The sequence below is a fragment of the Podarcis filfolensis genome, assembly GCF_964270895.1.
Source record: "Podarcis filfolensis genome assembly, chromosome: 14".
NCBI classification, from domain to species: Eukaryota; Metazoa; Chordata; class Lepidosauria; order Squamata; family Lacertidae; genus Podarcis; species Podarcis filfolensis.
In genome coordinates this window covers 43,626,475-43,654,168 of record NC_139616.1, presented here as the reverse complement: position 1 = coordinate 43,654,168, position 27,694 = coordinate 43,626,475, and the positions used below count along the sequence as shown (strand labels likewise).

Sequence of the window (27,694 nt, the reverse complement as noted above, 5' to 3'; positions counted from 1 at the left end):
CCACATCCAGAGTGCTTTGTACAAATTCTAGGATGGCAGCAAAAGGAGCTAACCTATCTTTCCTTTTACCAAATCAGGCCGTTGGGTCCATTTAGCTCAGTATGGTCTACACCGGCAGCAGCTTTCTCCCATGCTAAAATCTGGAACCTGTAGGTCAAGTAGATGCTCTACCACTAAGCTATGACCCCCACACCGTTCTAGCTACTGCACTAAAGGGTTTTCCTAGCCTATTTGATGGGGGTTTGTATCCTATAGCACTCTTGAGGCAGGCTGTAATAAAGATTACAACCCACCACTATTAAAAACTTTCCCAAATGTTTTCTTAGTGCTGCTCAGATGTGCTTACAGGTAGGGGCAGTCTGAACGTGCACACACACCCCGGAAAGAAACCTAAAAAGGGCAGAGCAGGACAACCCTGAGATGCCATCAACAATCAAACATTGTGCACCAAGGGGACTTTGGGTCAGTATTGGGGATCGTAGGATAACCAGGTGTCTGCTGCAAGGGTGTGCAGCTTGGCTATATTATGTCTTGGTGTGAATTTAGCAGAAAGTCCACAGTAGAAAATGTTCTATTTATGCTGCTGCTGTGGGAAGAAATGAGCTCATTTAGCAAACATGCCTTGGATCAGGAACAGGGAATGTACTACACCTCTCACCACTACATATGTTGCACTACAACTTCCATCCCCTTTGACTGGTCATGCTGGTTAGAGTGGGGAGTCTTGAGAGCATCTGGGAGGTTCCCCATCCCATGTGGGATTAAGAGCGTGGAGATGACAGCTCGCACTCTACCTCAGAAATGCACATATGCATATATTCTACTCTGTTAACATAAAACCAGGAAGTTTGTCTGTGTGTCCAGAATGGCCTCTCTTACCCCTTTTGCTATAGGGCTAATATTAACGATCCTTCAGGAGTCTGAAGATATGTTTAGGAAGAGACTTTATGTAAAGTTATCTTTATTACAGGCAATATTGGTCCATACAATACACAATACTGACATACAAGTGGAATCTTTCAAAATCATCATTTAAACAGCAAAGACCAAGAAACAGAATTTTTAACTACTTGATTTTCAAAAAAAAGTAATACGTGTCTCTCTTCCAAGATCCTTTTCAGCAAGTTATATTGAAACATACAAATAGAGAAAAATACCCCATTCAACATATATTGTAGTTAAATGGTTATTTTGCTTTAAATCTTTTAATAAGAAAATTCTTTTATTATAGCAACCTACATAGAGATAAATAGCAAACTTGTTTTAAACAAATCCTCTCCATTAAAACATCTGAAGAATTTTATCCATCATTTTCTTCTGAGCCCAAAACATCTGTTTTTAGAAGCTTACCTTAAAAAGTTTTCAGCTGAAGGACCAACACTAGGGGCTTGCTAGGCATTTCAATACCACGTCAATACCCTTCCCGTTATTTTCCAACTTTCTTCTGTCCAACAGAAGGCGAATAAGCACGTAAGACTTCAGGTTGTGTTTTTATTATAACTTCACCATTCTGTTTCATGAGAGCACAGACAGACCTGCCGACTCCCCCCCTACACATCTACTACATTTTGTTCTTCAGGAGGAACAATACAGGCCAATAAAAGCAGAAAAAATCTGCAGCTTCTGTCACATGCTTTTGATTATTGTCAAATTCTGATTTTATGCTTCCTTCTGGCAACACAAATGCATTGTTATAGTGTTAGTTTAAATCTTTAAACAAAAAACTATATTTTCCAAAGTCATTATCATTTGGAGCAATCAAGTGATCTTTTCTGGCTTTGCTCAGCTTCATTCTTAGAACGTGTCTCCGTTCTTCCCATTCACGGAGCTCAGCAGGTCCATGTGCAAATTTACAGTTGTTTCCCTCCACACAAGTACCAGCCATATATCTGTTTAAAAGAAAGAAGTGCAAAAGGCAATGAGCAAAACGTACTACACCCACAATGCTGGCTCAAGACATTGTGCAGCATAAAGCAGAGCACTGGATGTCCCTCCTCACCAGCAGGCGAGACCCAACCCCTCAAGACGTCTTGGTGTTGCCATCAATTCCTGTCTTCACCCAGCCCCCTAAATCCTGTCACGTGAAGCACCCTGCTTCACGGCACAGCCCCCCCCCCCCCCCGTGCAAACATGCAATTTAAAAGACTGGGTGGAGTTGCATACTTGACCTGGATGGCAGTGATAGGGAGCCTGCAGCCTTCCAGAAGATGTTGGGACTCCAGATCCCACCAGCCCCAGCCACCATGTCAGGGATGTCAGAAGCTATAATTCAGCCAATATCTACCTGCAGAGCCACGGGTTCCCCAACCCCTGCTGAATGGGTCTTGGATTCTGAGAATCTCAGCTTCCAACAGCATATAAAGCCCCTGTTCTCCCAGTGCTAGCTGCAGGTGTCAGCCCCCCCGCAACTCCAAACTAATCCAGATAACCTATGTGACCACAGGTACTTTTTGGTCTCTGCCAGCAACTAAAGGGGGGGGGATAGGAAGGAGGATAAATAGGGTTGCCTTCAGATGTCTTCTAAAAGTCAGATAGTTGTTTATTTCCTTGACATCTGATGGGAGGGCGTTCCACAGGGAGGGCGCCACTACCGAGAAGGCCTTCTGCCTGGTTCCGTGTAACCTCACTTCTCGCAGGGAGGGAACTGCCAGAAAGCCCTCAGAACTGGACCTCAGTTGAACGATGGGGTGGAACCCAACTCAACAACTGGCTTTGTGTCAAGATGAATCAACATGCACCTACCTGAATCAACATGAACCAAGGAGTCAACATGCACCTACCTATCACAAATGCTGAAATAGCCAGTTGGAAAGCGATGCTGCCAGCAGTTTTGGTCATCTTCTGTGTGGAATACTTTCTCTTTATGCTTTTCTGAGGAGATGTGGCCTTGCCATTGTTTCTCGCTGTTACAGTTCTTCCCACACATCCAGCAATGGAAGTCCACCTGGTTCAAAAACGCAAGGATGAGCCACCGCAGGAGGACAAGGCGCGGTATGCAAATCTGGTTAACCTGAGCAACTGATGGCATTTCTCTGGGCATGACCCGTGGAGCTTTGAAAGTGAGATTGTAGCAGGAAAGGAACAATTATTGTCCCCCTGACAGACCATTAGGCCTGTTCTTTGCCACCTCCAGTTAAGGTGGGGCTGGTGGCGGGACAGGGGAAATGGAGCACACTGTCTGAACAAGCTTAGCAGTACACACGTAACAATGGTGTCCACTGCTTTAAGCTTGCAGTGACACCTGAGGATATGTGTGTGACTTCCCTCAACCCGAAATTAAATATATGATGGGCCTACTGTCGCCTAAGGTTCCTCGTCTCTTACCGTAACTTCAGCATAATCTGTTGGCATGTGAATTTGCTTCCCATTTTCCTTGTTCGCTTGAGCAGCTGGGTCCTCCCCTTTTTCCGGCTTTTGGCTCTTCAGCCACATTTCATACAACTGCTCCATGTCTTGAACTAAGTGAGAACAGAGCTAAAATAAGTTTGCAGCAATTAAGAGTAAGTAAACTGAAGGGACGCGGGTGGCACTGTGGGTTAAACCACAGAGTCTAGGACTTGCCGATCAGAAGGTCGGCGGTTCGAATCCCCACAACGGAGTGAGCTCCCGTTGCTCGGTCCCTGCTCCTGCCAACCTAGCAGTTCGAAAGCACGTCAAAGTGCAAGTAGATACCGTATTTTTTGCTCTATAAGACTCACTTTTTCCCTCCTAAAAAGTAAGGGGAAATGTGTGTGCGTCTTATGGAACGAATACAGGCTGTGCAGCTATCACAGAAGCCAGAACAGCAAGAGGGATTGCTGCTTTCACTGCGCAGCGATTCCTCTTGCTGTTCTGGCTTCTGAGATTCAGAACATTTTTTTTCTTGTTTTCCTCCTCCAAAAACTAGGTGCATCTTGTGGTCTGGTGCGTCTTATAGAGTGAAAAATACAGTAAATAGGTACTGCTCTGGCGAGAAGGTAAACGGCGTTTCCGTGCGCTGCTCTGGTTTGCCAGAAGCGGCTTAGTCATGCTGGCCACATGACCTGGAAGCTGTACGCCGGCTCCCTCGGCCAATAAAGCGAGATGAGCGCCGCAACCCCAGAGTCGGCCACGACTGGACCTAATGGTCAGGGGTCCCTTTACCTTTACCTAAGTAAACTGAACAGGCCAATACTATGAATATGTCATGGACTCACTGAAAAGGAACAAAGTTCAGATCTTTTATTATGGCGGCATACTTCTCAGGGGGGCAGACGTAGCTCAGTGGTACAGCATCTGCCCTGAAGGCAGAAGATCCCAGGTCCAATCCCTGGGGTCTCCAGATAGGACTGGGAGAGACTCCAGCCTGAAATCTCATAGAGCTGCTGCCAGTCAGAGCTGGATGGACCAATGTTCTGACTCAAGACAGCTTCCTGTGTTTCAAGACTCATCTTCAGGGCAAACTTTGGTTTGGAAAACAAGTCACAGGGACTCAAACGTTATCTAGGTCACCAACTGGAGGAGGTAGGAAGAAACAGGGAATGCCTGGCATGGCCATCTTGGAATGTAAGGAACTGAGGAGCTTCCAGCTGCACTGTCTCTCTTTCAGCCCACTTTGCTCCCACCAAACATGGCTCACACTGGCAGGCACAGAGGAGCCCATTCATACAGAGGCGTTTTAATTTTACTTCCAAGTGAACTGACCCAATGCAAAACAAAAACAGAAAAAACACTTTCCGAAAACGTCTTACAAGACACAGTCTTCTGGGATCCAAGCAAGAATGTCGTTTGTGCAGGGTTTTGACATGCTCTGCTCTTTGCATAGTTAAAACACATGCACACAAGATGTGACTTATCTTCACATGGAAAAAGCGAGGGGTTATGCAAGAAACTGCAACCAACGCTCCTGAGAATCAGCTTTCACCAACTTTGTTTTTTTAAAATAAAAGATTTTAGTCCTCATGGGTGTAAAATGGGTGCTGAGTGTACCCAATGGCATACCCAGAGACGGTCTGCACGGTTATCTAAGAGATTTGTGGAAAGGTTCACACAGAGATTGCAGAGCATCACTACTATGTAAAAGTCTAATGCAGTCCCACTCAGATAAAATGGCAGATGACATCTATTCCCTGTCCTTTTTTTCCTCCACTAGCTTGCCTCAACCCCTAAATCTGCATGCTTCAGTTTTGCGTTGCTTGCTGAAACGTTCTAGGATTTGATAAAGTCGAAATACCAACAACATTAACGCAGCATGCCAATTAACTTGCACAGAAGGTGTATAAGGCGAATAACCTAATGCAGAGTTTGGAAACTGGGTTTATGTGGCATTGAAACGGGACAGCCATACTCACAGACTGTCCTGATCCTATGGATCTGGACACAGACATAATAAAATCAAGGCAGATAACAAGTAAAACCCATACCTGAGAGCAGGCAAAGGGGATCAAAATGCTAACAGGTTTACAGTGTGCTTTCCTGCATCGTTTAAGTTTACTTACTGCCGTTCTCCTTCATATAAGTCCACATTTCTCGCTCTTCATGACTGTGAGCAAAGGAGCAGTTTCCGACATACTGACATTTCTTGCCCGATGCAATATGATTGCACAGCTAGATAAGGAAGAAATAAGCTGCTCTCAGAGAAGCTGCATTCTGCATGAGGAACAATTTGAAGTCTCTCTCATTCTCTCTCTCTCTCTCTCTCTCTCACACACACACACACACTTACACTTTGCAGAAGATGATACTAGGTGCAACACCTAATTGCATAAATTGGTACTGGAGGAACACCTGAGTTTGATGGATTGTGCCCATTCTTTTTACTGATTTTTAGAAAATCAACAGAGCAACCGTAACATAAAGTAATGTCTGGAATCTTCCAGTTCACTTTCTGCAGACAGCAAGTGCGGTGAAGGGGTTAAAAAAAAGATTTGGGAAAACCTGGGTTCAACCGCCCACTTAGCCATAAAGCTGGTTGGAATGACCTGGCACCAGACACAGCGTTGTTGTAAAGATAAAATGGGACACACCTCACCCCCTTGTATATCACCCTGAGCTTCTTGGAGGAAAGGGAGGATGAAAATTCTTGGCATGACCTTTGTGGTCCAGCATTTTATTATATTCTTAATGCTTACAGCAATGGAACATTTTGACACAAAAGTACCAAGATCAACTTCTTCCCACAGATTGTGTAAAAGAACCAACTCTGGATTTTCTGTCTCCAAACGAGTAATGCTAGCACTATGAGGAAAACAAAAAAGCCAAGCCCAGATTTTAAAGACATGCTCACATCAAACTGCAAAGGCACTTGCTTCTTTGTAGGAAGTGGGCGAATCGTATTCCACTTCTTACGCTCGTTCGACATCACCAGCATCACCCGGCGATCTTTGGTCCATCTGTAAAAGGACAAGGCTAATCAGGGGGGAAACTGAAATTGCACAGCATGGCTGTGGCAGAAGGAAGCTCACATCAGGACTTTAGACCCAAACAGTTCCTACAATACAGCTATCTTCAACCTTTGCAGACCCAGGACCCACTTTTAAACCAAACATGCATTGGGGGACCCATTTCCTAATATGTTATCGTATATTTGCAAGGTGCTGCTATCGTGACCCACCGTGGATCAGGCTGCAACCCACCAGCTGAAGACCAGCTCTATAATACATGCTCTTTTTTTTTTTTTTAACACAAGGGATGGCAAATTGGTTTCCCAGACATTGTTCAATTCCCATCAGCCCCAGACAGCATAGTCAATTGTCTGGGATGATGAGAGTTGTAACCAGCAACATCTGCAGGGACAAAGGTTCCCAACCCCGGTTTACATCAAGCACCGCAAAAATCATAGGATCAAACAGCTTCAAGTTCCCTTTTGGTGAGTGAACAAAGTGCGTCCAGAGGCCCAGCCTCCTGCTAAAGAAATTTCTACGCTCATGCCTCTGCAAAGAGGAACTGGCACAAACCAAAGAACCTGTGTTTGGGGCAAACCGATTGAGACAGACCTAGCTGAGTTCTATGCAGGTTACACCTAACAAAGATTCATTTAAGGGTCTTCTCCCAGATTCCACCTTGAGACTCTTGAGCAGATTGTGATGCCTGGCCTGCTTTTAGGGCGCAGTCAAGGTTAACAGGTCCAGGAGCTCAAACAAAAGGCTGCTGTTCTTCATAAAAGCCTTATTTTTTTTAAATAAAACAAGGATACATTGGTTTAGCTGATGCTTTATCTGCACAAAAACAAACCATTAGCCCAGGGTTCACACAACACACTGAACCAGCAGACACCAGAGGAGAGGCAAAACAGCCATAATCTAGACTCCAGGAACTGCATCTTCATGCTAAGCCACTGTTTGGGCTTGATGTTACATGTGAACTGGGTCTGTATGTTACAGTTTTAATATTGGCAACACTCCAGCTTAGCTGGTGAGTGGAAGTTTTTATCTGGTAAGGACAACATCACTGTCATGTTCTGCTACAAGGCAAAATGTATCCTGAAATCCTACCTAAAAGATTAAGTCCCAACCTAGTGATTCCCAGCCAGCAACCACCCCAAGGGCATTCCAACAAGCATCCAACCCCAGCAACTTCGTGGGGCAGAGGGGAAACATGTGACTTACGGATGCCTTGCCTTTGCGCTACAGTATTTCTTGTTTTTGTCTGGCTCACTAACTTGGCCATTTCTCCAGCACTGTGCGCACACAAACTTCATTTTCAGATTCAGAGATCCGTGCTTCACTTGGCTGCTGAGAACCTGGAAACGAAACGAAAAGCAAGACCATTTAGGTTTGCAAAAACAGTCCAACACCCCATAAGCATCCAAGATGAAAGGAGATAACTGTAATACTGTCTTTTCCTGTATCAACGCTGTCTGGAAAATTAACATCTACTTCAGAATGGCTCTTCTGCACCAGGGAAGATTAGGAAAGGGGTGACGAGGGAAACTCTGTACCCAGGAAGCTGTCTAAGTCAGGCTTCCTCAACCTCGGCCCTCCAGATGTTTTTTTTTTTTTGGCCTACAACTCCCATGATCCCTAGCTAGCAGGGCCAGTGGTCAGGGATGCTGGGAATTGTAGTCTCAAAAACATCTAGAGGGCTGAGGCTGAGGAGGCCTGGCCTAAGTAGTTTGTGGCATTTGTCCATCTATCCCAATATGGACTTTCCAGGATCTCAGGCAGAGAAGGATCTTTCTCCTGTTCCTGCTATCTGATTCTTTTTCATCTAGCAATGTAAAGAATTGAACCCAGACTTTTGCATCCCAATCCCTGAACTCCAATCCCTTGATTTTCGTGAGCCAGTGTGCTGCTTGGGGCAATCTGAGAAAAATACCTGTGCTCCATGTGCATTAGACTCCATAGCCTGCCAATATTTTTTTGATTCTTGAACAATAGCCTCATGAGAAATACCTGTGGTGAGGGAGACATGCATTTTAGGCAATTTTGATGTTGCTAACCATTGCACAAGCACTACTGAGACCTCCAAGACTGATATTTTATGAACATTTCAGTATTAGCGATTGACTTTTTTTAAAAAAAGGTTTAAAACAGTAATATAAAGATGTTGCCATATCCGATGTGCAGAACAACCTGCATGCATTGTTTTACTCCCAGGTTAAGCGTAGCTTTCCACAAGCGGTTGATTTTGAATAGACATTAACCTTATAAGAGACTGAATCATTTTAAGACAGCTCTTCCGCTTGAGCACAATCGGTTTGGAGAAAGTTTACAGGTATCAGGGCACACCTGAAATCTGGCAAGGATGTCTGCAGAAGGCACTGGCATTAGTTGAGTCTTAGCAAGGAAATGTGCTCTGGAATGTTCATTAATCAGAAAACCTTACTGACTAATAACACATGTGTATTCAGAATAGGACGTGGGTGGCGCTGTGGGTAAAACCTCAGCACCTAGGACTTGCCGATAGCATGGTCGGCGGTTCGAATACCCGCAGCGGGGTGCGCTCCCGTCGTTAGGTCCCAGCGCCTGCCAACCTAGCAGTTCGAAAGCACCCCCAGGTGCAAGTAGATAAATAGGGACCGCTTACCAGCGGGAAGGTAAACGGCGTTCCGTGTGCTGCACTGGCTCGCCAGATGCAGCTTGTCACGCTGGCCACGTGACCCGGAAGTGTCTGCGGACAGCGCTGGCTCCCGGCCTATAGAGTGAGATGAGCGCACAACCCTAGAGTCTGGCAAGACTGGCCCGTACGGGCAGGGGTACCTTTACCTTTACCTTTATTCAGAATAGAAATATGCCACACTATGTTCAGCAGGGCTAACTCCCGAGTAATTGTGCGCATGACTGCAGTCTAAAAACACAAAAGCAGAACCGCTAAAAACATGCAGCAAGACTTTGCTCTTGCCTGCTTCTTGCTGAAATGCAGTTACCCTTCACAGACACATATTTAAAGGATGTAGCTGCAATGCACCCGTTCTCATTGTCAGGAAGGTGTGTCGTGTTTTACATCACCCGGGAGTTGGAGTGGGAAGACCTCTCTCAAGTTCCAGAGGGGTTAAGCAGTCTGTAAAAATGAACTCTGGCCATGCACAAAGATGTTTTTAGCACCCATTGTTGCACCAGACTTACCTGTCTTACTCTGCATTATCCACACTTGGAGCTCTACAAGACTGTGAGCATAGAAACACTCATCATCCCGTGAACAGCCATAACGAACTTCATGCCGGCACAAATCTAGCTGACATTGAGCGTGAAAAGGTCGTATCTTAGAATACTTTACTGTCGTTTCCTGCAGAATGTGGACAAGGCACCTAGTTGTTGTTTTAAAAAAGGTGAGTGTCAGTAAAAGAAAGTTTCGGAAAAGCCACTTCAAAAGATTTTTGGTTTAGGCAATGAATAGTTAAGCCACCAACACCAGAAAGGGGTTTATATGCTCCAATTTAAATAAACAGGAGACTCCTGTCAACATTCACTGTGGTCTACCACGGTTTCTTCTTGCAGTGTTGCAGAACCTGCAAAACCCATCACCTTAACCAAGCTGAACTTGATTAAATTTGCTTTAATCAATAATACACACCAGGTGTGGGGAGCCTTTGGCCCTCCAGAGGTTGCTGCGCTACGGCTCCCATCATCCCTGGCTATCAGTCATGCTTGCTAGAGCAACATCTGGAGAGTCAAAGGTTCCCCACACCTACTTTATAACAATTCATCCTACTTAGCATTTGTTTATTACAGAGATGAGGTGTTGGGACTGAGAAGGTGATTTATTTACTCATTCATAGGAATAATTATATACCACCCACACATAAAATATCAGGGCACAATACAGGGGGAAGGGAACACATTAAGGCAGCAAGAAACAATCACTAAAATGACTAGCTACTCAAGAGAATTTGAGACAACTGCACGGGCCTGCCAGCATAAAAAATAATCTCCAGGAGACACATGATAGTGAAAAGCACGGGCAGGCAAACTAAGGCCCAGGGGCCAGATCTGGCCCAATCACCTTGGTTTTACGTGAGTAGAATGTGTCCTTTTATTTAAAATGCATCTCTGTGTTATTTGTGGGACATAGGAATTCATTCCCCCCCAAAAAAAAATGTAGTCCAGCCCCTCACAAGGTCTGAGGGACAGTGTACCGGCCCCCTGCTGAAAAGGTTTGCTGACCCCTGGCCAAAAGGAAGGATATCTCTGCCAAATCTCTTGTGGAAGAGTCTTCTACAGCATGGGACTGGCAACGCTAAATGTCCGGTGTCTGGCAGAGGCCAGTTGGGTCTCTGTATCACTGAGGGCAACCAACAGCACCCCTGCAGATGATCTCCGTGACGGAGTTGGGACACAGTGGCTCAGGCAGTCCTCAAGGGACCCTGAACCCAGATTGTTCAAGGGCTTTGCATAGCAAGACAAGATCCTTGGGCCTGGGCAGCTTCCTTAAGGACACCTAGTGCATTTATGGTAAAGGAGACTTTTCAGATGGGGTCTTCCTGATCTGTAGCCTAATCACTATACTACTCCTGGTCCTGTTGTATCATTTGATTCAGGATTCTAGGAAGCAGACCAGAGTATTTGATCCACCAAGCCCAGTCCCAGATGGGCAGATGCTCTCTCAGCAGAGGCCCTCCCCATCACCAGCTACCACAAGCCTTTATTTTAGCCGGGGATGCCAGAGATTGAGCCTGGCATGTAGAGCAGCTGCTCTACCACCGAGCCACAGCCCCCTCCCCGTGACTCCTGCTTCAGGCTCACCTGATTGGGGAAACATCTAACATGTGTTCCAGGTCTGTAACACTACGATCCACCTGTACAGCTGACAGAAATCACCCCTGTTCCCACTGAATCCAAGGAAAGCTCGAATCAACACAAAATGTTAGAGGGCCACGAGCCAACCACTGGGGGGACTAAACAGGCCTCGAAATAAAATGGAGTAGGATTTGGAACCTAAATGCAGTTGTTTTTCAACAGCACAATGCATCTATGTGACAAAATGCAGCAGACCCACAATGGCTCCTGAATTCAACCTGACTGCCACGTATAAAGAAATGTTTTCATAGTTGTGCTGTTGCTATGGCTGAAACAATCTAGTTATGCATGGAGGAAGGCCCAGATAGGGACACAGGAAGCTGTCTTATAGTCAGACCACTGGCCCATCTTGCTCAGTACTGTCTACACTGACTGGCAGCAGCTATCCAGGGTTTCAGGCAGGGCTCTCTCCCAGCCCAAATCGGGCGAGAGATATCACTGGGGATTTGAACAAGGACCTTTTGGATGCAAAGCAGAGCTACAGTCCACACAATTTATTTAACAGTTAAGGGAAACTAGAACACGCAAATGCATCTATAATACACACAGAGAGGTATTTTAAAATTCAGGAGAGACAAGATATAGGGATTATCGACGTACTTGTTGTCTTCAAAGTCGTGCTTAGCAGGGTGAGAGCAGTAAGAGGCGTTGTCCTTGTTTTTGCTTATTATTCTTGGTTTATGCTCAAAACATTTCTGAAAAACAAGAACAAAGCGCTTTATAACAAGAAGAGGGGGAAAGGCACCTGCCTGCTATCAGCAAACTCAGGTACTGAGTGCCAACAGGACTGAAGCCATTCAAGAACTGGAGGGAGGAATGAGCAGGCTCTAGAGAACCCTGGAAGCTTGCAGAAGTAAAAAAGCACCTTTTAAAAACCCAACCACCTAAGGAGACCCAAACTACACTGCATTGCAGCTCCAACTTGTACAAAGCCTAACAAGGAAGTCGTAACTACTAAAAGTGGGGACTAGAGGTGTAAGTCAGGACATTCCACTTCAAAAAGTTAATTACAGTGGCACCTCGGGTTACATACGCTTCAGGTTACAGATGCTTCAGGTTACAGACTCCGCTAACCCAGAAATAGTACCTCGGGTTAAGAACTTTGCTTCAGGATGAGAACAGAAATCGTGCTCCAGCGGTGCGGCAGCAGCGGGAGGCCCCATTAGCTAAAGTGGTGCTTCAGGTTAAGAACGGACCTCCGGAACGAATTAAGTACTTAACCCGAGGTACCACTGTATTCCTGGAAGTTCACCTAGCACAGGGCTGGGGAAGAGGACCCACTGGGGGAAATTTTGATAGGCAGGTAGGGCAATCTAACTCTTAATCACCTGAGGCTGCCCACCTTGTAAAGAAAGAATAGGAGGCACATTCAAAGGATGCTCCAGATTTTTCAATTTCTTCTTTTAAGTTTAAGCAGAGGTGCAAAAGGTAGATTCCTGCAGCCAAGCTCAGTGGGGCTTGAATTAGTCACCAGGTTTAAAAGACTCACAACGAGAGCCCCTTTGCAGCTTCGTCTTTACCTGGACTATGCCTGGCCTCACAAATGATATGGGGCAGGTGGACATGGGTTTGGGGGGGGTGGCCTCAGAGGCCAAATTAGGACCCCTGCAGATTCTAATTAGGTCCCTCAGTCCTGACACAGCACAACTGTGCTGCATGAATTTCCTTTGCCTGGTTCTGCTTAGCGTTTGTCGATACGCACCTCACAAAGAAACATGAACTGCCCGTGATGTTCCTGCAGGAGTCGGGACACGGTCAACCTAATCTCTCCACTGCCTTCAAAGAGAGCTTCGCGACTGAAGGCCCCTTTGCGTTCCAGAGTCCACACATCTATTTCTTCTTGGCAGTAAGCAAAGGTGCAATGGCCAGGATATCTGCACTCTTCTTCAGCAGCAACATCTGGAAAACAACGGGACATTAAAGTGGGCTTGGAAAGCCTTTACGCGGCATTGACCCTCCTTTCACCCTCACTCATGGCTGTACAGCCTCTGCTTCATTCTGGACCACTGGATGGAAACATCCTGCATCAGCCCAGCGATACAGCCCCAGCCCCACATTTTGTTTTAGGCCAGAGTTACAGAAAGTGGTTATGTTCTCCTGATCTTTTATTTCCCTTCTCTTCCCTCCCCCTCCCCTTTTATAAAGATTACCCACTCTGAGACCCCCCAGCTAATTCTCCCCTGGCCTCCTTGCTGGCCCAAGTAGGACCAATTCAGCCAGCTAGCCCTGGGGATTATCTAATGCTTATTTTCCCTAAATTGATTTCTGAATTTTGAATTTTATTGTTATCCATGTTTTTATACTGTATTTTATGCTGCTTTTACAATTAAGTGTTTCAAATTTGTTGTTAGCCGCCCTGAGCCCCATTTCAGGAAGGGCGGGGTATAAATAAAAATTTATTATTATTATTATTACCAGACGGCTGGATGTCGCACCTGAATTCTTACCCACACCTAACCACACACCTAATTTCAGAAGCAGCCAGACAGTGATAAGCCAGCTTTTCTTTAGCCACCCAAAGAAACGGATATGAGAGTGGCTATGCTCTGCCTCCAGTAATGCTTCTGAATACGTTGCTGGAAGCTGCTGGAGGGGAGAGGACTCTCGTGCTCAAATCCTGCTTGTGCATTTCCCATAAACATCTGGTTGGCTACCGTGAGAACAGGATGCTGGACTGGATGGGGCCATTGGCCTGATCCAGCAGGCTTTTCTTATGCAGGCAATTGGCTAGCTTCTAGCTTCAGTTTTTCTTTTGAGAAGTGGAAATAACCACATCAATTTGCAGGGGTTGTCACAGAAATAATGGTGGAAACACTGCTACCCACATCGAGTCTTCAGGAAAGAATGGGCTACAAATGAATGAGATTAAAATGCATATACCCACAAGTGAAAATCCTCACCTTTACATATATAATACGGTCCCACATACTGTGTTTTTGTTGGCCTTGGCCTAATTTTCTTCCATGATTTATCTTCAGAGTTCTTTATTCTACCTACTAAGATATCCTTCTTACACATGTGCTCTAGACTGGGAAGGTAAGTATAATCCAATACTTTTGGACCTAGAAGAAAACAACAGGGAGTGGCTTAAAAAGTTTGTCTTGTTATTCACAGCCATTAATTGTAGAACTGAAGGAGGCCAAACAGGGAGGTGACCAACCTCAGCTCAGCTTTTAACTTGCATCCATCTACTAGAAAGCTAGATCAATAGCTGTGCTTTTGCAAGGCCCCTGTTTTTGGATTCTCCCCAGCCCACAAAGAACAAAGGGTAGCTCGGACACCATGTCAAACCAGGGTTTAGCATTAAACATGCATGAGCTGTCAAGAGCTTTGGGATCTCATCCTCCTCGGCTCAAAAACTTCCCTCTTTGGCACAGAAATCCCTGTTTCAAACAATAGACTGATGGCAGCAAACTACAGTTTGCCCAACACCAGGACAGGAGGGAAGGAACTGCTGTGTCCAAGGGGAGGAAGTGTCAAATCCTAAGGATCTTGACTACTAATCCATCAGACAGAGATATTAAAAAAAAATTAAAAGCATAAAAAAGAACATGTTGCACTACTGATTCATAGGAGAAGGCAAAGTTCTTAGGCACCATCAGCATCTTGAAAATGTCTAGACTAGAGCTTTTTGCAGAATGGTTATAAGATTAACAAAAATTATTTTAAACCAAAGAATGATTATTATTCATAGGGAGGACAAGTATCATAAACCTAATTTAATTCACTCCAACCAAAGTAGCCTAGTCTGATTGAAGAAAATTTTAAATTTGTATTTTTTTGTTTGGGGCTACTCTGTTGGTCACCCTGGGAACATAAACTCCTGACGAAGGTGCACAGTATAAACTGGCTTTCACCTGCAGATGTTGTTGGACTACAGATGTAGTCGGACTACAACTCCCTGCAGAGGTTGTTGGACTACAACTCCCATCAGCTCAAGTTGGCACTGTAATGGGAGCTGCATGCCAACAACATCTGAAGGGCACCAGGTTGGAGAAGGCTGGTATAAATTATGAAAGTAAAAAGTGATGCTCTTCAGGGTCGCCATTGCACAGAAGTTAACTTATATTGTCCGCTCGCAGCAAGTGCTTTAAGGATGCTTTTAGGATCCGAACAAGCAATAAAAAGGTAAGCTAAGGTGATGGAAACAGTTGCAAGCCCTCGTCCATCTATCAAGTATTTTAGTCCTCATCCTAGTCAAGAGAAGCAGAAAAGCATTGATACAGACTCCTGCTATGGTCACTTCAGCTCCCCCCCCCAAGTTAAGTCATCGACTGCTTATGGTCCTTACCCTTTTTGATAAAGCATGACTGGCAGGCCTGTCTTAGCTCATGTGTGTTTTCCAAGGGATTTCTTGCAACTAGGGAGGGCGTTGTCGACACAGGTATACTAGGGGGTCCACTGCCAAACACACTAGAATAGTCATTTCGACCTGGGCTGGAAATCCCAATGTAGTTCTCGGACCCAAACAAACTTGTAGGCCCATTCATCTGCCAGAAGGAACAAAACTGGTTTTTTAAAAAAGCATTCCATCATCCTCATTGTCACTACATTTTTATCCCAACGACCCTCCAGGAAGCTCAGGGCAGTGCACATGGCTCTCCCCGCTGAGAGAGAAAGCAGTTGGCTCAAGGCCAGCCAGTGAGTTTTGAGTCTAAGTGGGAATTTGAACCCAGGTCCCCATGGTCTCAAGCTCATTTGCTAAAAGGAGAATGAACAAACCAGCGACTCAAAGGGATGAATGCTGGAACTGCAAAGCATTTAGAAAGTTTGTAAAGGTACTTACAAGTCGAAGCGGAGAATTACTGTTTAACGCTGACGTGACATCTCTAGGAACAGAATTGGGTATATCTGTTGGGATCAAGAAAGTCACAGTTTGGGCACACATTTCACAGCTAGGGGAAGTGCAAAGGGCAATGGCAATCGGTCAGGTGAAGCAGACATGCTTCATCCTTGCACAGAACCCCGCCAACTCAACCAAGTGTCTTGGCAAGGAGACCCCCAAATTAGTGTGCTACAAGGGGGCAAATTGTCCCTTGGAGAATTAGGCCACTCTGCTCCAAACCATTACAGAGAGGATGAGCCCCACCTCAGCCGATACAGGGATAGTATATTGTGCTGCAGCAAACAGGAATGAGAGGAGTATGGAAGACTTGCCACTGCTCAGGAACGACAGTCCCCTCCATGATTAGGTACAGAGGAAGGCCGGACAATGAGAGAGATATTCCTTAGGCTCTCCTGCAGTTGCAAGTAAGATGCCCACTCATTGTTCTGGGTAAGTAAACTGAGGGGATGTGTGTGTGTGTGTGTGTGTGTGTGTGTGTGTGTGTCCCTGTCGTTGAATCCAACAATAACATTGAGAGTGGGAAGAGAAACAGAAAACAGAAATTACTGCAAGCATTCCTTCTCCTTGGAGATGCAAGGGTATCCTGTGAAGTGAGTTACTCTACCTACTACAGAGGTCCTTACAGGTCCACAGAGGCTATCAGAAGTTTAAGAAGCACTGAAGGCAGCAGCTACCTCCATGCAAAAGTATGAGGCCCCTTACATGGAAGCTGCCATCTTTTAACTTTAGTTTCTTTAATGGGAAAAATTGCACTCAGTGGTGAAGCATCTGCCTAGCATGCAGAAGGTCCTGGGGTTCAATCCCTGGCATCTCCAGGTAGGGCTGGGAGAGACCTCACCCTGAGCTGCTGCCAGTCAGGGTAGAGAATACAGAGCTAGATGGGCCAAAGGTCTAACTCAATAAAAGGCAGATTCCTCTGCTCCCAATCCAAAATGGCAACAACAGTGAACTACTTCACAATTCTGTTAGGAAGTAGAGACTGCAAAGCATTCTGCTATATCAGAAATTATGAACACTGGGTCCAATGAGCCCCACAGCACTACATTCTACTATTTCTTAGTAAGGTAAAGGCTGCTTAGATTATACAGGCTTTACCTAACAGGGTTTGGTGAATTAAGCCTAGCCTTACCTCTTTTGGAATCACTGATTGAGAAAGTAGTTAAAGAGGAACAAAAGCTGTCCAGGCCAGAAACCAAAGGCTGGGAATACATTTCTGAAAAAGAGGCGGCAGGAACAAATCCAGGCCCGACTGACAATGTCCCGAGCAAAGGCGTAGAGAAAGGTATGCTGGGAGCCATGGTGGCTGTTGGGATGGCTCCTCGGACAACCGTGCTGGGCTAGGAAGAGAGTAGAAAGTTATTTGCTACTAAATGCAGGTAATCGATCTTTCACTTTTAGTGATCTGGTTTTTGTTTTAAGCCTTCTCTGTTGAAGTAGTGCTAGAGCTGGTCTATACATGGAATTATTTTCATCGTGGGAATTGGCATCTGCTGGCTGCCATGGCTGGGAGCGAGGAAGTTCACAACAGGAGTGGCACCAACATGAGTTCCTGTTCATGATATCACTGGGCATAGCAATTGCTTCGCATGCAGAGAGTCCAAGACTCAATCTCTAGCATACTCCAATTTGAAAAAAGACAGATAGCAGGATTTGTAGAAGACCCTCCTCTGCCAAAGACCTAGGAGAACTGCTGCCAATCAGTAGAAAACTTTAGGCTGAAAACATCAAAGCCCTGACTCTGTATAAACCAGATTCTTACACCCATATTCCAGGCGAAGTGGTAGAACTCTTCCCTTCCCCACAATGACAAAGGACCTGTCCCTGAATTCATCTGCTTAGAAGATTCCAAATAGCATATTCTATAAAAGATCTGTGACCCCAGAGAGCTGCTGCCAGTTAGAGCAGACAATTCTGGGCTAGATCATCCAGCAGTACGATTACATTTAAGGTCATTTCAAGGAGGAAGTGCCCTGTGGCAAAATTGAAATGCAGAACGGCTCCAACAGACCAATGCGAAGAGGCATGCAAGTCCAGACCTTGAAATCTTGCAAGACTAATATTGCTACCCAGGGTCCTAAACTTGCAAATATTTATGAATTCATGCTTCAATAAATGGCAAGAGAAGCAATAGGAATAGGTGGAGTCAGCAGCGCTTCTTTAAAACATGCTGTAAAACACTGTATCTTTGTACAAAGCAGCCTCAAAATCCAGCGAGATTAATACTTAAGCTTAAGTAATTTTTAATACCAAACCTCTTGCTCTACTGACACACTTAGAGGCACATCAGTCTGAAGGTATCACAATTTAAGGCTGCAACACATACGTATAGCACCGTGTTCCTTCTGTTGTTTTTATAAGAATAAATGAAAGCCGACTCACCATGACACTTTCCCCAGAATCAGAAACGGAATCAAGCAACTCATCTAGCTCATCTCCAATTATATCATCTCCATCCATGCAGTCTAAACAGACTTCAGGTACAATGAAAGATCCTCCATTTGCCAGAGAGGTGGCAGCGAGTGAACTCTTCTCGGCTGGAAGGGTGATCAGAGACGCCATTGGCAATGGAGACAGATCGCTTGAAACTTCAGGTGTAAAACTGGAAGGGGAGGAGGAGGAAGAAAGAATCTTTTCCTTCCAATTGGAAAAATCTGAAACAGATTTCGATCGGGGAAGAGAGGCATCTTAGAACAGGGATTCTCAGGGATGGAGGCAAACCTCCCAAAGGAGGCACAGAAAGAAAAAAAAAAAGCTTTGGAAGCTGTCTACCAATGGAAGCTGGTCCATGAGAGCAAATGGGTCACTGTCCCACCAACCTCAACCTGCCCTCTCCTGTATGCCTTCGATGAAGAATCCATGGCGGGTGCTGACTTTCAGCTTCCTCCTCATTAGTCTCAGTGTTGCCCTGGTAGTACCAAGGGGGAAGGGCAAAGCTAAAATTAACTGGCTCTGCCTGTCATTAACTCTGGCTCCACCTAATGTTTTCCTCCCTGCCTTCTGCCATAGCCAATGGGAACAAGACACCATTGCTACCACCTCCTTCCTGAACCCTCATGACATGGCCCTGACCTGTGGACTAAAGGCTAGTCTGACCCCAGGCTGCTTCTCTCTCTGCCCCCAGCAACAGTCAAAGTGTCCCACCCCACTTGTCATGCCAATTTTCAACCATTCATGGAAAACATTGGCAATCATAAAGCCCGCACAGAGCTTAAATTGCAAAACTCTTCTGAACCCCTCTGCCTCAGCTAGGGACTAATTTCCAAGGTCCTAAAAGAGGAAAAGAGGGTGACTATTTATGAATGGGAAATAAGTGCAGCATGTGAATGTCTTCCCCCAGAACAGAGGCAAAGGCCCACATTGTTTAGGTGGCCAGGCTCCCAGGGCAAGCTTGGCTAGCGCTTAAGAGAACGCAGACATTTGAGCAACACATGTTGAACTGCAAGGGGGAACATCTCAAGGAACACATCCACAGGGAGCCCGTGCATTTGGCAGGTGCATTCAGAGACAGATAACGTCTCTTATGTTTCAGCCAATCATCAGGGGATCGGCAGCAATCTGCTTGCCTATCTGGAAGACAATGCACAAGCTGGGAGGATGCAAGGGTTTCTCCCTCACAATGGAAAACGAAAGGCTAACTGCCATGGAGATTCCCCAAACAAAGAAAAAGCAGGCAGGAGACAGCTCCCAAGAGCTGTCTGAAATGAAATCTGACCACGTTGAAAGCAGAACTTTTATATAACATTCCCCTTTAAATCCAGGAAGCCTCACCTGATTCAATATCTTCTATAGAAGTATTTGAACTCTGCAAGCAAGCAAAATATCTGTCATCAGGATGTTTGCACAGCAAATGCCTCAGGCAGGCATTTTTCTTTTAAAAACGCAAGCACACAGGCTACTAGGAACCCAAAGGCCATTTACTCTGCATGCTTACACCAAATCAAAGCTTACATCAAAATCATTTTTGCACTGTTCAACAGCGCTGGCTCTAACCCAAATACTTGTAAGATTAAGGGGAATCATATATCTCTTTTTCAGTGTACGGACAGGAAAATGAATTCTAGCAAAAGAACTCACTTCACACATGGAAGGCACAATACCTTACCTTACTTGATACTTCTCCAGAAACAGGGTTTGGGGAAGGCTGCAATTAAGCATACCATCATAAATAACCAACACAGAAGAGAAAGCTTACAAAACCAGTATGTAAAAAATGCTTCTACTTACTTTTGCTCTAACATAGGCTTTTCTTATTTTTAATCCGAGTTTCTGAGCAAGTTCTTGGGTTAATTTTATTACACTTTCGTCCTGTTTTTAGAAAAAAGATAATCCAATCTAAGGAACTTCTGCATAGAAAGGTTCTCAAGTTTTTCATGCAGCAGTGTAACCCATAAATACCCCCACCCTTACTCACTAGCACGTGATCAAGACTTTGCCTGCAACCTCTGTCTCAGGACTCTACAGGGTTGGAAAGGGTAAGTGCCACATGACATCATACACTCGCCAAAGGCTAAGTGTGAGGTGCTTGATGGCCGGCCATACTTACTGAATTACTGCTACGCTAAAAGTCTATGAACAAACTCCCAAGCTTCCCTAGTAGGGCAACACCCAGGAAAAATATTCCACTGTGCATTGTTCCCACAACACAGGCAATGACCACTGAATGCGATTTCATTTGCCAACACAGTACGTGATCTGCTTACCTGCGGCACTGCGAGAGAGCACTTAGCAACTGCATCATAGGCCTCCTTGTATCTTCCCAATTCTTTTAAGGCTTTAGATTTCCGGTAGAGAGCTCTGAAATTGTTTTCGTTCAGTTTTAAAACTATCCCACAATCTTCCAAAACTTTATCGTGCAAGCCCTGCAACAAACAAACAGGCTTAGATTCACTATTAGAATTGAGGACTGAAGAAATGAAATCGCGTCTGGGGCAGTGTTACCAGGGAACGGGGGAGAAACACACTTAATATACCACATACTATTTTCTAGACCAGGGCTGGGGAACCTCTGACTCTCTGGGTGATGCTGAACTACAACTCCCATCAGCCAATGGCCAAGAGTGATGGGAGTTGTAGTTTGAGAACATCTGGAGGACAAATGGTTCCCCACACCTGTTTTAGGTGGTGCATAGGGTGGCAACATGTGGAAGACCAGGAAGGGAAATGAACTACTGATATGCTGGATCTCTGAGTTCTTCTGATCACAAAAAGATAAGTGGTATTTCATGTTGTGAAACCCCAGCTAAGCTTTCCACCTCCATCACTTAGCAGTTAAGTATGAAGCAAGAATCTGACAGCTTTCAGTATCAAAGCTATATTCCTGGGCTGGATCATAAATTAAAATCCAGCTCCCTGAGAGGTACCACGTGGTCCCCGATAGGTTAAACTAGATGCAAAAAAAAAAATTTAAGCCTCTGTGACAAGCGGTTCCTTAAGCTGCTGACCAACCATCCCTCAACAGCTTTTCAGAAAGGAAATTCAGCTCTTGATCAGGCTTGGAAATATCTACCCAGTTTCTTAATACAGCACTTATTAATAAAAAAAATTCTTTTCCACCCTTCTGGTGTCCACACACCACTCACCTTCTTTGAATAACATGCTATGCGATTAACATGCAGCTTCTCTAATATTTCGTCAGAAATGTGAATCCCTTCAGAATTGGCATAATCTGCTATGTTTAAGGCTTCTGAGTAGTGGTTCAGCGATCCTTCCCACTTGCCTTCACGGTACTCATCGTTCCCTTCATTAAACAGATTTTTAACAAGCTCTCGTATAAATATCTGAAACACATTTTTAAAAAGAAAATGAATTTATTAGATTTCTTACCTGCCCTGCACTATGAGGTCCCAAGGGCAGGTTACAACAGAACAATAACACAATTATAAAAAAATAAGCAATCCAAACAAAAACAAGACAAAACTATACAGATTATACAAGGGAGGTTGGCCCCCCAAAACAAAACACCTTAACTATCAAAGGTGAGGGTAAGCTGTAGAATAAAGATGCTAGACACGCCTCTGCAAAGAGAACATTTCACAATTTTGCGTTACGTGCTCCTAGGCAGATTCATATGTTCGAAAATGCAATAGTCACCTTCTAAAGTGGGACTAGCTGTCTTTTTTTTCAAGCAGCACCAGCTGTTTACCAGCCCCTTCTGATGCAATTACGACTGAAGTCCCTTAGCAGGAACTGCTGACAAAGCAGTTGAGCAAAAAAAACCAGGAGATTAAAAAGGTAAAAACAACAGCTCAGGCTCAGGGCCTCTCCCATGGTTTAGGACAGGGATCGGCAAGGTTTACCTTGCCTGGGCCGGTTCACTCCAGCGGAGATCCCTCCATGGGCCGGATCGCGCATGCGCATGAGCACACACAGCTGCGATTTCTGGCGTCTGTGCATGCGCAGATGCGGTTTCCGGCACCACAGAAGCGAGGCCCCACACCGCGCTGCACCGGTTTAACACAGAGTGCAGGGACTCGTCAAGTGGGCAGCTCAGTCGGGGGCGGCTCGGGGGCCGGTTAACTACCCTCGCAGGCCGCTTGTGGTTTGCCTACCCCTGGTTTAGGAGAAGTGACTTCAGGTTCTAGGACAGAAGAAAGGCAATACACTAGAGGAAGGGAACCTTTTGCAGAACAAGGCCAAATTCCCTGCAGTGGTGAGCAGAGCAATACACCAAACCTTTGACATTTATTGCCTATTTTCTACATCACAGCAAGAGGTATATTGCTATCCTCACCATCGTGTTCTGGATTACATCTCTCTCAGTGAGCTGCCTCACATCAAACTGGAATAGTGATGTTTTTCACCAAGCATAACCAAACAATAAAGGAAGAATTTAAATCACGTTTTACAAGTCCAAAGAAAGTAATGACTCCCACCCACTGCAGAGTCCCTTATGTCTCTGGTAGAGAAGTTCATAAACGAGCACCATTACCTCATATTGTTCTTGAGTCCCTGGGTAAGGTAAAGTAGACCTGGGGGGTGGGGAGAGAGAGAGAGAGTAAAATACAAACAGAGAGTCAGATCTTACCCAGGTCTTGTTCAAAGAGAGGTTTACACATTCAAAAAACTTGCCAGTCAGCTATAGGAATGGTAATACATAAATGTTTTCATTCTTAAAGGTAATGTATTTCTCATCAACTGACTTTCTAGTCTCTGCAACTTAAATCCTCTTCTGGGCTCAGTTTCCGGCAATCTGCAGAGTCCAGAGTTTATCCCTCAATTGATCAGTTAGGCTAATGGATCAGAAGACTGTGGAGCTTTTAAAATGCAACCAATTAGCTACACTCTGGAATCCACTGCAACAGTCACGTAAGTTCTTGCCAGTGGCAAACTGGGTCCTGAAGAGCAGCAGACTATTTTTTAAAAGTACCTTTAAGTGCAACATCTGCTTTGGATGACAAGGCCTGGAAAGCTCTGCATAGCTCAAAAATGCTGTAGAAATCATTCAGCCCAGAGTTAAGACTACTGGCTAAGAGTGTGACCTACAAGTCAGGAAATGCCCATTGCAGATCTCATCTCAGCCATGCACTCTTAAGCAAAACACTATCCTCTTGGCCTGAGGGCTTACACCCAATAATAGTGTCCTACCTATGGACACTATTGTGGAAAGGGCTACTAAGATAATGTACGTGAAGTGTTCTTGACACTTGAAAATAAAATATTTACGTACACACACAAGTATTTTATGTTAAATCAGACGTGGAGAACCTGTGGCCCTCCAGAATATCATAAGTAATTAATTAATTAAAATTCTACACTGCCCTTCATCTGAAGATCACAGCGTGGTTTACAATGTAAAAACACAAAAATACATACCACAATAACAACCAAAAACAATACCCTCACACACACACAGAGTTGAAAAGGCCATAGATTGTTTAATTAGCCAAAGGCCTGGGGGAACATGGATGTCTTTGCCTGGTGCCTAAAGATATGTACCATATTTTTCATTCTATAAGACTCACTTTTTCCCTCCTAAAAAGTAAGGGGAGATGTGTGTGCGTCTTATGGAGCGAATGCAGGCTACGCAGCTATCCCAGAAGCCAGAACAGCGAGAGGGGGTGCTGCGCTGTTCTGGCTTCTGGGGTTCAGAATATTTTTTTTTCTGGCTTTCTTCCTCCAAAAACTTGGTGTGTCTTATAGAGTGAAAAATACGGTAACGGTCAGGTAAGTCCCCTTGGGGAGAGCATTCCACAAACGGGAAGCCACTGCAGAAAAGGCCCGTTCTCATGTTGTCACCCTCCGGACCTCTTATGGAGGAGGCACATGAAGAATGGCCTCAGATGATGATTGAAGGGTCCAGGTGGGTTCAGATACTGCTGAACTACAACTCTCATCAGTCCCCACAAGCATGGCCAATGCCTAGGGATGATGGAAAATGTGGTTAAGCAACATCTGAAGGGTCACACCTATGTTAGACAATCAAGCTATTTTAGAATGTGTTTAAGAGAAAAAGAGAAGAAAGAGGACAAAAGCAGCAAAGCTCAGAGGGCTGAGATGCCAAATCTCAAGACCTCAACTGTGGATTTTCACCCCTGTCATATATTGACTGAAGCATCAGGAACTGACCTCAGTGGCTGCTTGAGAACAGCATATGGCTTAAATAACCCTGACCATAGGGATAAAGTTGAAAAAGACTGAAAGGGAGCTTTCCTCAAAGCAGAGATGCTCTTTAGTAACATGTTCCAGGGCATGAGCTGCTGCTCTGGCTGAAGGGGGAGCATGTCTCTCTGACAGGGGCCCACAATTTAATACAAGCTGGGAGAGCCCCCTTGAGCCTGTGGAGAAGGCTTTTCTGCATCCCTCTGCATGTGCAGAGGAAAACTACCTTTGCACTTGAAAATTTTAATTTCTTTACACCCAAACCCTCTCCCCTCTCCAAAAAAAAAAAAAAAAAAAATGGAAAGGAGATGGAAACATGTTACTGCCTACAGTGATACTGCTGAGCCTGGACAAACCAAGACAGACAGCACAATCCTCTGCATCTTTACTCAGAAGTTCAGTCGCACTGGGTCCGACAGGTTTATTCCTAAGTAAGTGAGCACATGACTGCAAACTAAGGAGCATTCTTCTCAAAGGCACATGGGACACAGCCAGTATCAAGCAATGTGCTGCTCATGTGAAAGGGCAAAGCTCGATAACTGTTTGATATGACAACCCCCCTTTTTCTAAAGCATCATGTTAATTTAAACCAATGCTACCAATCAAACATAACCCATCCACCACACAGGTTTCTAGTCACCAAGGTCTTACTGTATAAACTGCAGCCCTTTCTTAATCTCCTGCAGTCTGATGCTTCTATCCACGGAAACATTGGACATGTTATCATGAACACCCAATTCTTCAGCGTGCAGCTTCTGCAACAGAAATGACAGCGGGTTGTTGGCTTGTATATCAAGCTGTTGGGAGTAATTTATGGACGAGAAGAACAATTTTAATCTCTGAAAAATACAGGCTATAGGTTAGTTCACTAAACCAAAGCTTGGTGCTACAGGAATTAGCCTAGCCTCTCTCCTAAGCTCAAGTGCTCCCCCCCACCCCCTTCCTCTTCAGGCACGGCTGCAAGAAGGAATGTGGAAGCTTTCACTGCAATTTCTGAGTGACCACAGTTTGCCATGTTGCTCAAATTCTGAAGACCTGTGGTTAGTTTAACTGCAATTAGTAAAAAAAAAAAAAAAAGGAACTTCAAACCATTGTTAATAAAATCCATTAACCATAGTTTGTGGTCAGAAGATATGTTCAACTGCAGTTAATCTCCTCCATGCAGAAAGCCTAGGCTTGTTGTGACACTAAATCATGGTTTACCTTTACATCTGAATACAGCTTATGTGTTCACAAAATATAAGTAGATAACGTTTAAAAGGAATTCGGCTTAACACATGACACCACCCAACAGCACATAGATACAGATACACCAAACTGGTTAAAAAAAGACTCCAGAACTGTCCATTGGACAAAAATCAATTAAATCTCATGTAATTATTTTTCCCCCAATGCACGAAAGCAACAACATAGCAGACAGTTCCAGAATGATCAACAAGAGATTGGTATGGTCTCCTTGCACATCACAATATAACCAAGTTAATGACAACTTTGGTTTCTTTGTTCCTCCTTACAAGCGCACAAGAGAAACAACGCACAATACATGGCTTATCATTATATCAAACCAGGGATTATGATTTGTTTCATTCTAAACAAACTACATTAGTAAGCAGACTCAGAATGCACCCCACTGCCTCTACCCAAGTATGCTCTTCAGTAGTACCTGGAGGGGTGGGAAAGGAAAAAGACCTCTCAGTGAGGACCTACAGGTAGAAACAGTAAACTGCCTCCAGCAGACTCAGACTCTCCCCATTAGTAAGGAAAGAACAAACTATTAAATTTGGTGTACATGAAAACTGGGCCAATGAAATATTTCTGAAATGCAGCCATAAGTAGTAGCACAATGGAATGAATCATTATAAAGCAGTGTTTCTAAATCAGTCGGTGTATGAAGATCTTAGGGAGGGGGATGTATGTGTTTCTAAAAATACGTGCAATATAAGTAAAAAATTAAAAGTCACAAAATTTAAATCCATTTCATAAAATAAAATAAATAGGAGAGCCAGGTTTAAAAGTGTGGGGGGATTTTTTATGGTAGCTAAAGGAGGGCAAGGGGTAGAAACACTGATTTTAGAGAGAAAGAATTATCTGCAATTATACATATCTGGTTTGGATAGAAATTCTGACTTTCAAGCTTAGGGTAACAACTGACTTGTCAGGAATTGACAGCAGTCTCAGTTCCAAATTAACTTCCAAAGCAGTCTGTACCAAATGGAGCCATCATTGTCAACTGATTGAATTAGAAATGATTAGCAGATACTCAGAAATCCCACACCTGCTCTTCTGCACACATCACAAGAATTCTGAGCTGTTTCTTAGAACTGCACTGCAATTCCTCATGCTGAGGCTTCATGGAAGAAGGCAGGCAACAGTAAACACCAGACTCTCAACTACTAGATGGGCTGCTACAATCCCCTGTATAGAATTATTGTGCTTGCAATTATAAAACCATTGACAATTCCTAGGCAAACAATCACAACAAAGAGCGGCACCAGCACACTGAGAAGAGTCACTTTTTATTCCATTATTGCAAAAACAAATTTAGAAGGGGGGCCCTGCATAACCCTGTTAACTATCAAGAGAGAGGAACTATACCTGACAAAGGGAATGTTTGATGCAAGCAACCTGTTACCAAATTAGCACAAGAGAGGAGCAGGGGCAAAGAAGTTAGAATGGTGCACCAGAAGGTACCAATTTTGTGTTTTAACCCTCAGTAAATTGGTGTCAACACTGAATTAGGCAACTTTCTAAAATGTCACTATTCGTGGCAATCATAAACTAACCTCTCACATTTCCAAGGTCCCGATAAAGGTAGCTTTGGTTGTGCATGGGGCAGGAAACCTGTGTTCCTCCAAACACAGGACTACAATGCCTTTTGCTGGCTGGGGCTGATGGGAGGTGGAGTCCAACAGGTTTCTCATCCCTGCTGTAGTGTATGAAATCAGTTAGGCAAACCACTTCATGCATCAGTGGAAGCGAGTTCTGGCCCACAGAAACTTATTATTACAATAAATGCGTTAGTTGCTAAAATGCCACTAGACTCTAGAATTTTTTT

General features: G+C 44.5%; 1 protein-coding gene across 2 annotated transcripts in view; it reads right to left on the bottom strand.

Moving 5' to 3' along the window:
* Positions 1 to 944: 944 nt before the first annotated feature.
* Positions 945 to 27,694, bottom strand: part of ZC3H7A (zinc finger CCCH-type containing 7A) — a 29,409-nt gene continuing 2,659 nt past the window's right edge. The window contains exons 2-23 of one of the 2 annotated variants that reach the window (XM_083585626.1): positions 25,291 to 25,394; positions 22,970 to 23,009; positions 21,621 to 21,818; positions 20,742 to 20,900; positions 20,266 to 20,346; positions 20,144 to 20,182; positions 19,810 to 19,843; positions 18,421 to 18,692; positions 17,171 to 17,378; positions 15,982 to 16,046; positions 15,487 to 15,685; positions 14,096 to 14,257; positions 12,898 to 13,094; positions 11,796 to 11,890; positions 9,525 to 9,706; positions 8,275 to 8,351; positions 7,566 to 7,699; positions 6,245 to 6,350; positions 5,457 to 5,565; positions 3,325 to 3,458; positions 2,781 to 2,944; positions 945 to 1,889 (exon numbers count right to left, since the gene is read on the bottom strand). In XM_083585626.1, coding sequence (XP_083441752.1) covers positions 1,700 to 1,889; positions 2,781 to 2,944; positions 3,325 to 3,458; positions 5,457 to 5,565; positions 6,245 to 6,350; positions 7,566 to 7,699; positions 8,275 to 8,351; positions 9,525 to 9,706; positions 11,796 to 11,890; positions 12,898 to 13,094; positions 14,096 to 14,257; positions 15,487 to 15,685; positions 15,982 to 16,046; positions 17,171 to 17,378; positions 18,421 to 18,692; positions 19,810 to 19,843; positions 20,144 to 20,182; positions 20,266 to 20,346; positions 20,742 to 20,900; positions 21,621 to 21,818; positions 22,970 to 23,009; positions 25,291 to 25,358 — 2,913 coding nt within the window. In that variant the 5' untranslated portion in view covers positions 25,359 to 25,394 and the 3' untranslated portion in view covers positions 945 to 1,699. The remainder of the gene's footprint in view (positions 1,890 to 2,780; positions 2,945 to 3,324; positions 3,459 to 5,456; positions 5,566 to 6,244; positions 6,351 to 7,565; positions 7,700 to 8,274; positions 8,352 to 9,524; positions 9,707 to 11,795; positions 11,891 to 12,897; positions 13,095 to 14,095; positions 14,258 to 15,486; positions 15,686 to 15,981; positions 16,047 to 17,170; positions 17,379 to 18,420; positions 18,693 to 19,809; positions 19,844 to 20,143; positions 20,183 to 20,265; positions 20,347 to 20,741; positions 20,901 to 21,620; positions 21,819 to 22,969; positions 23,010 to 25,290; positions 25,395 to 27,694) is intronic. The other variant, XM_083585627.1, reaches the window with a different exon arrangement.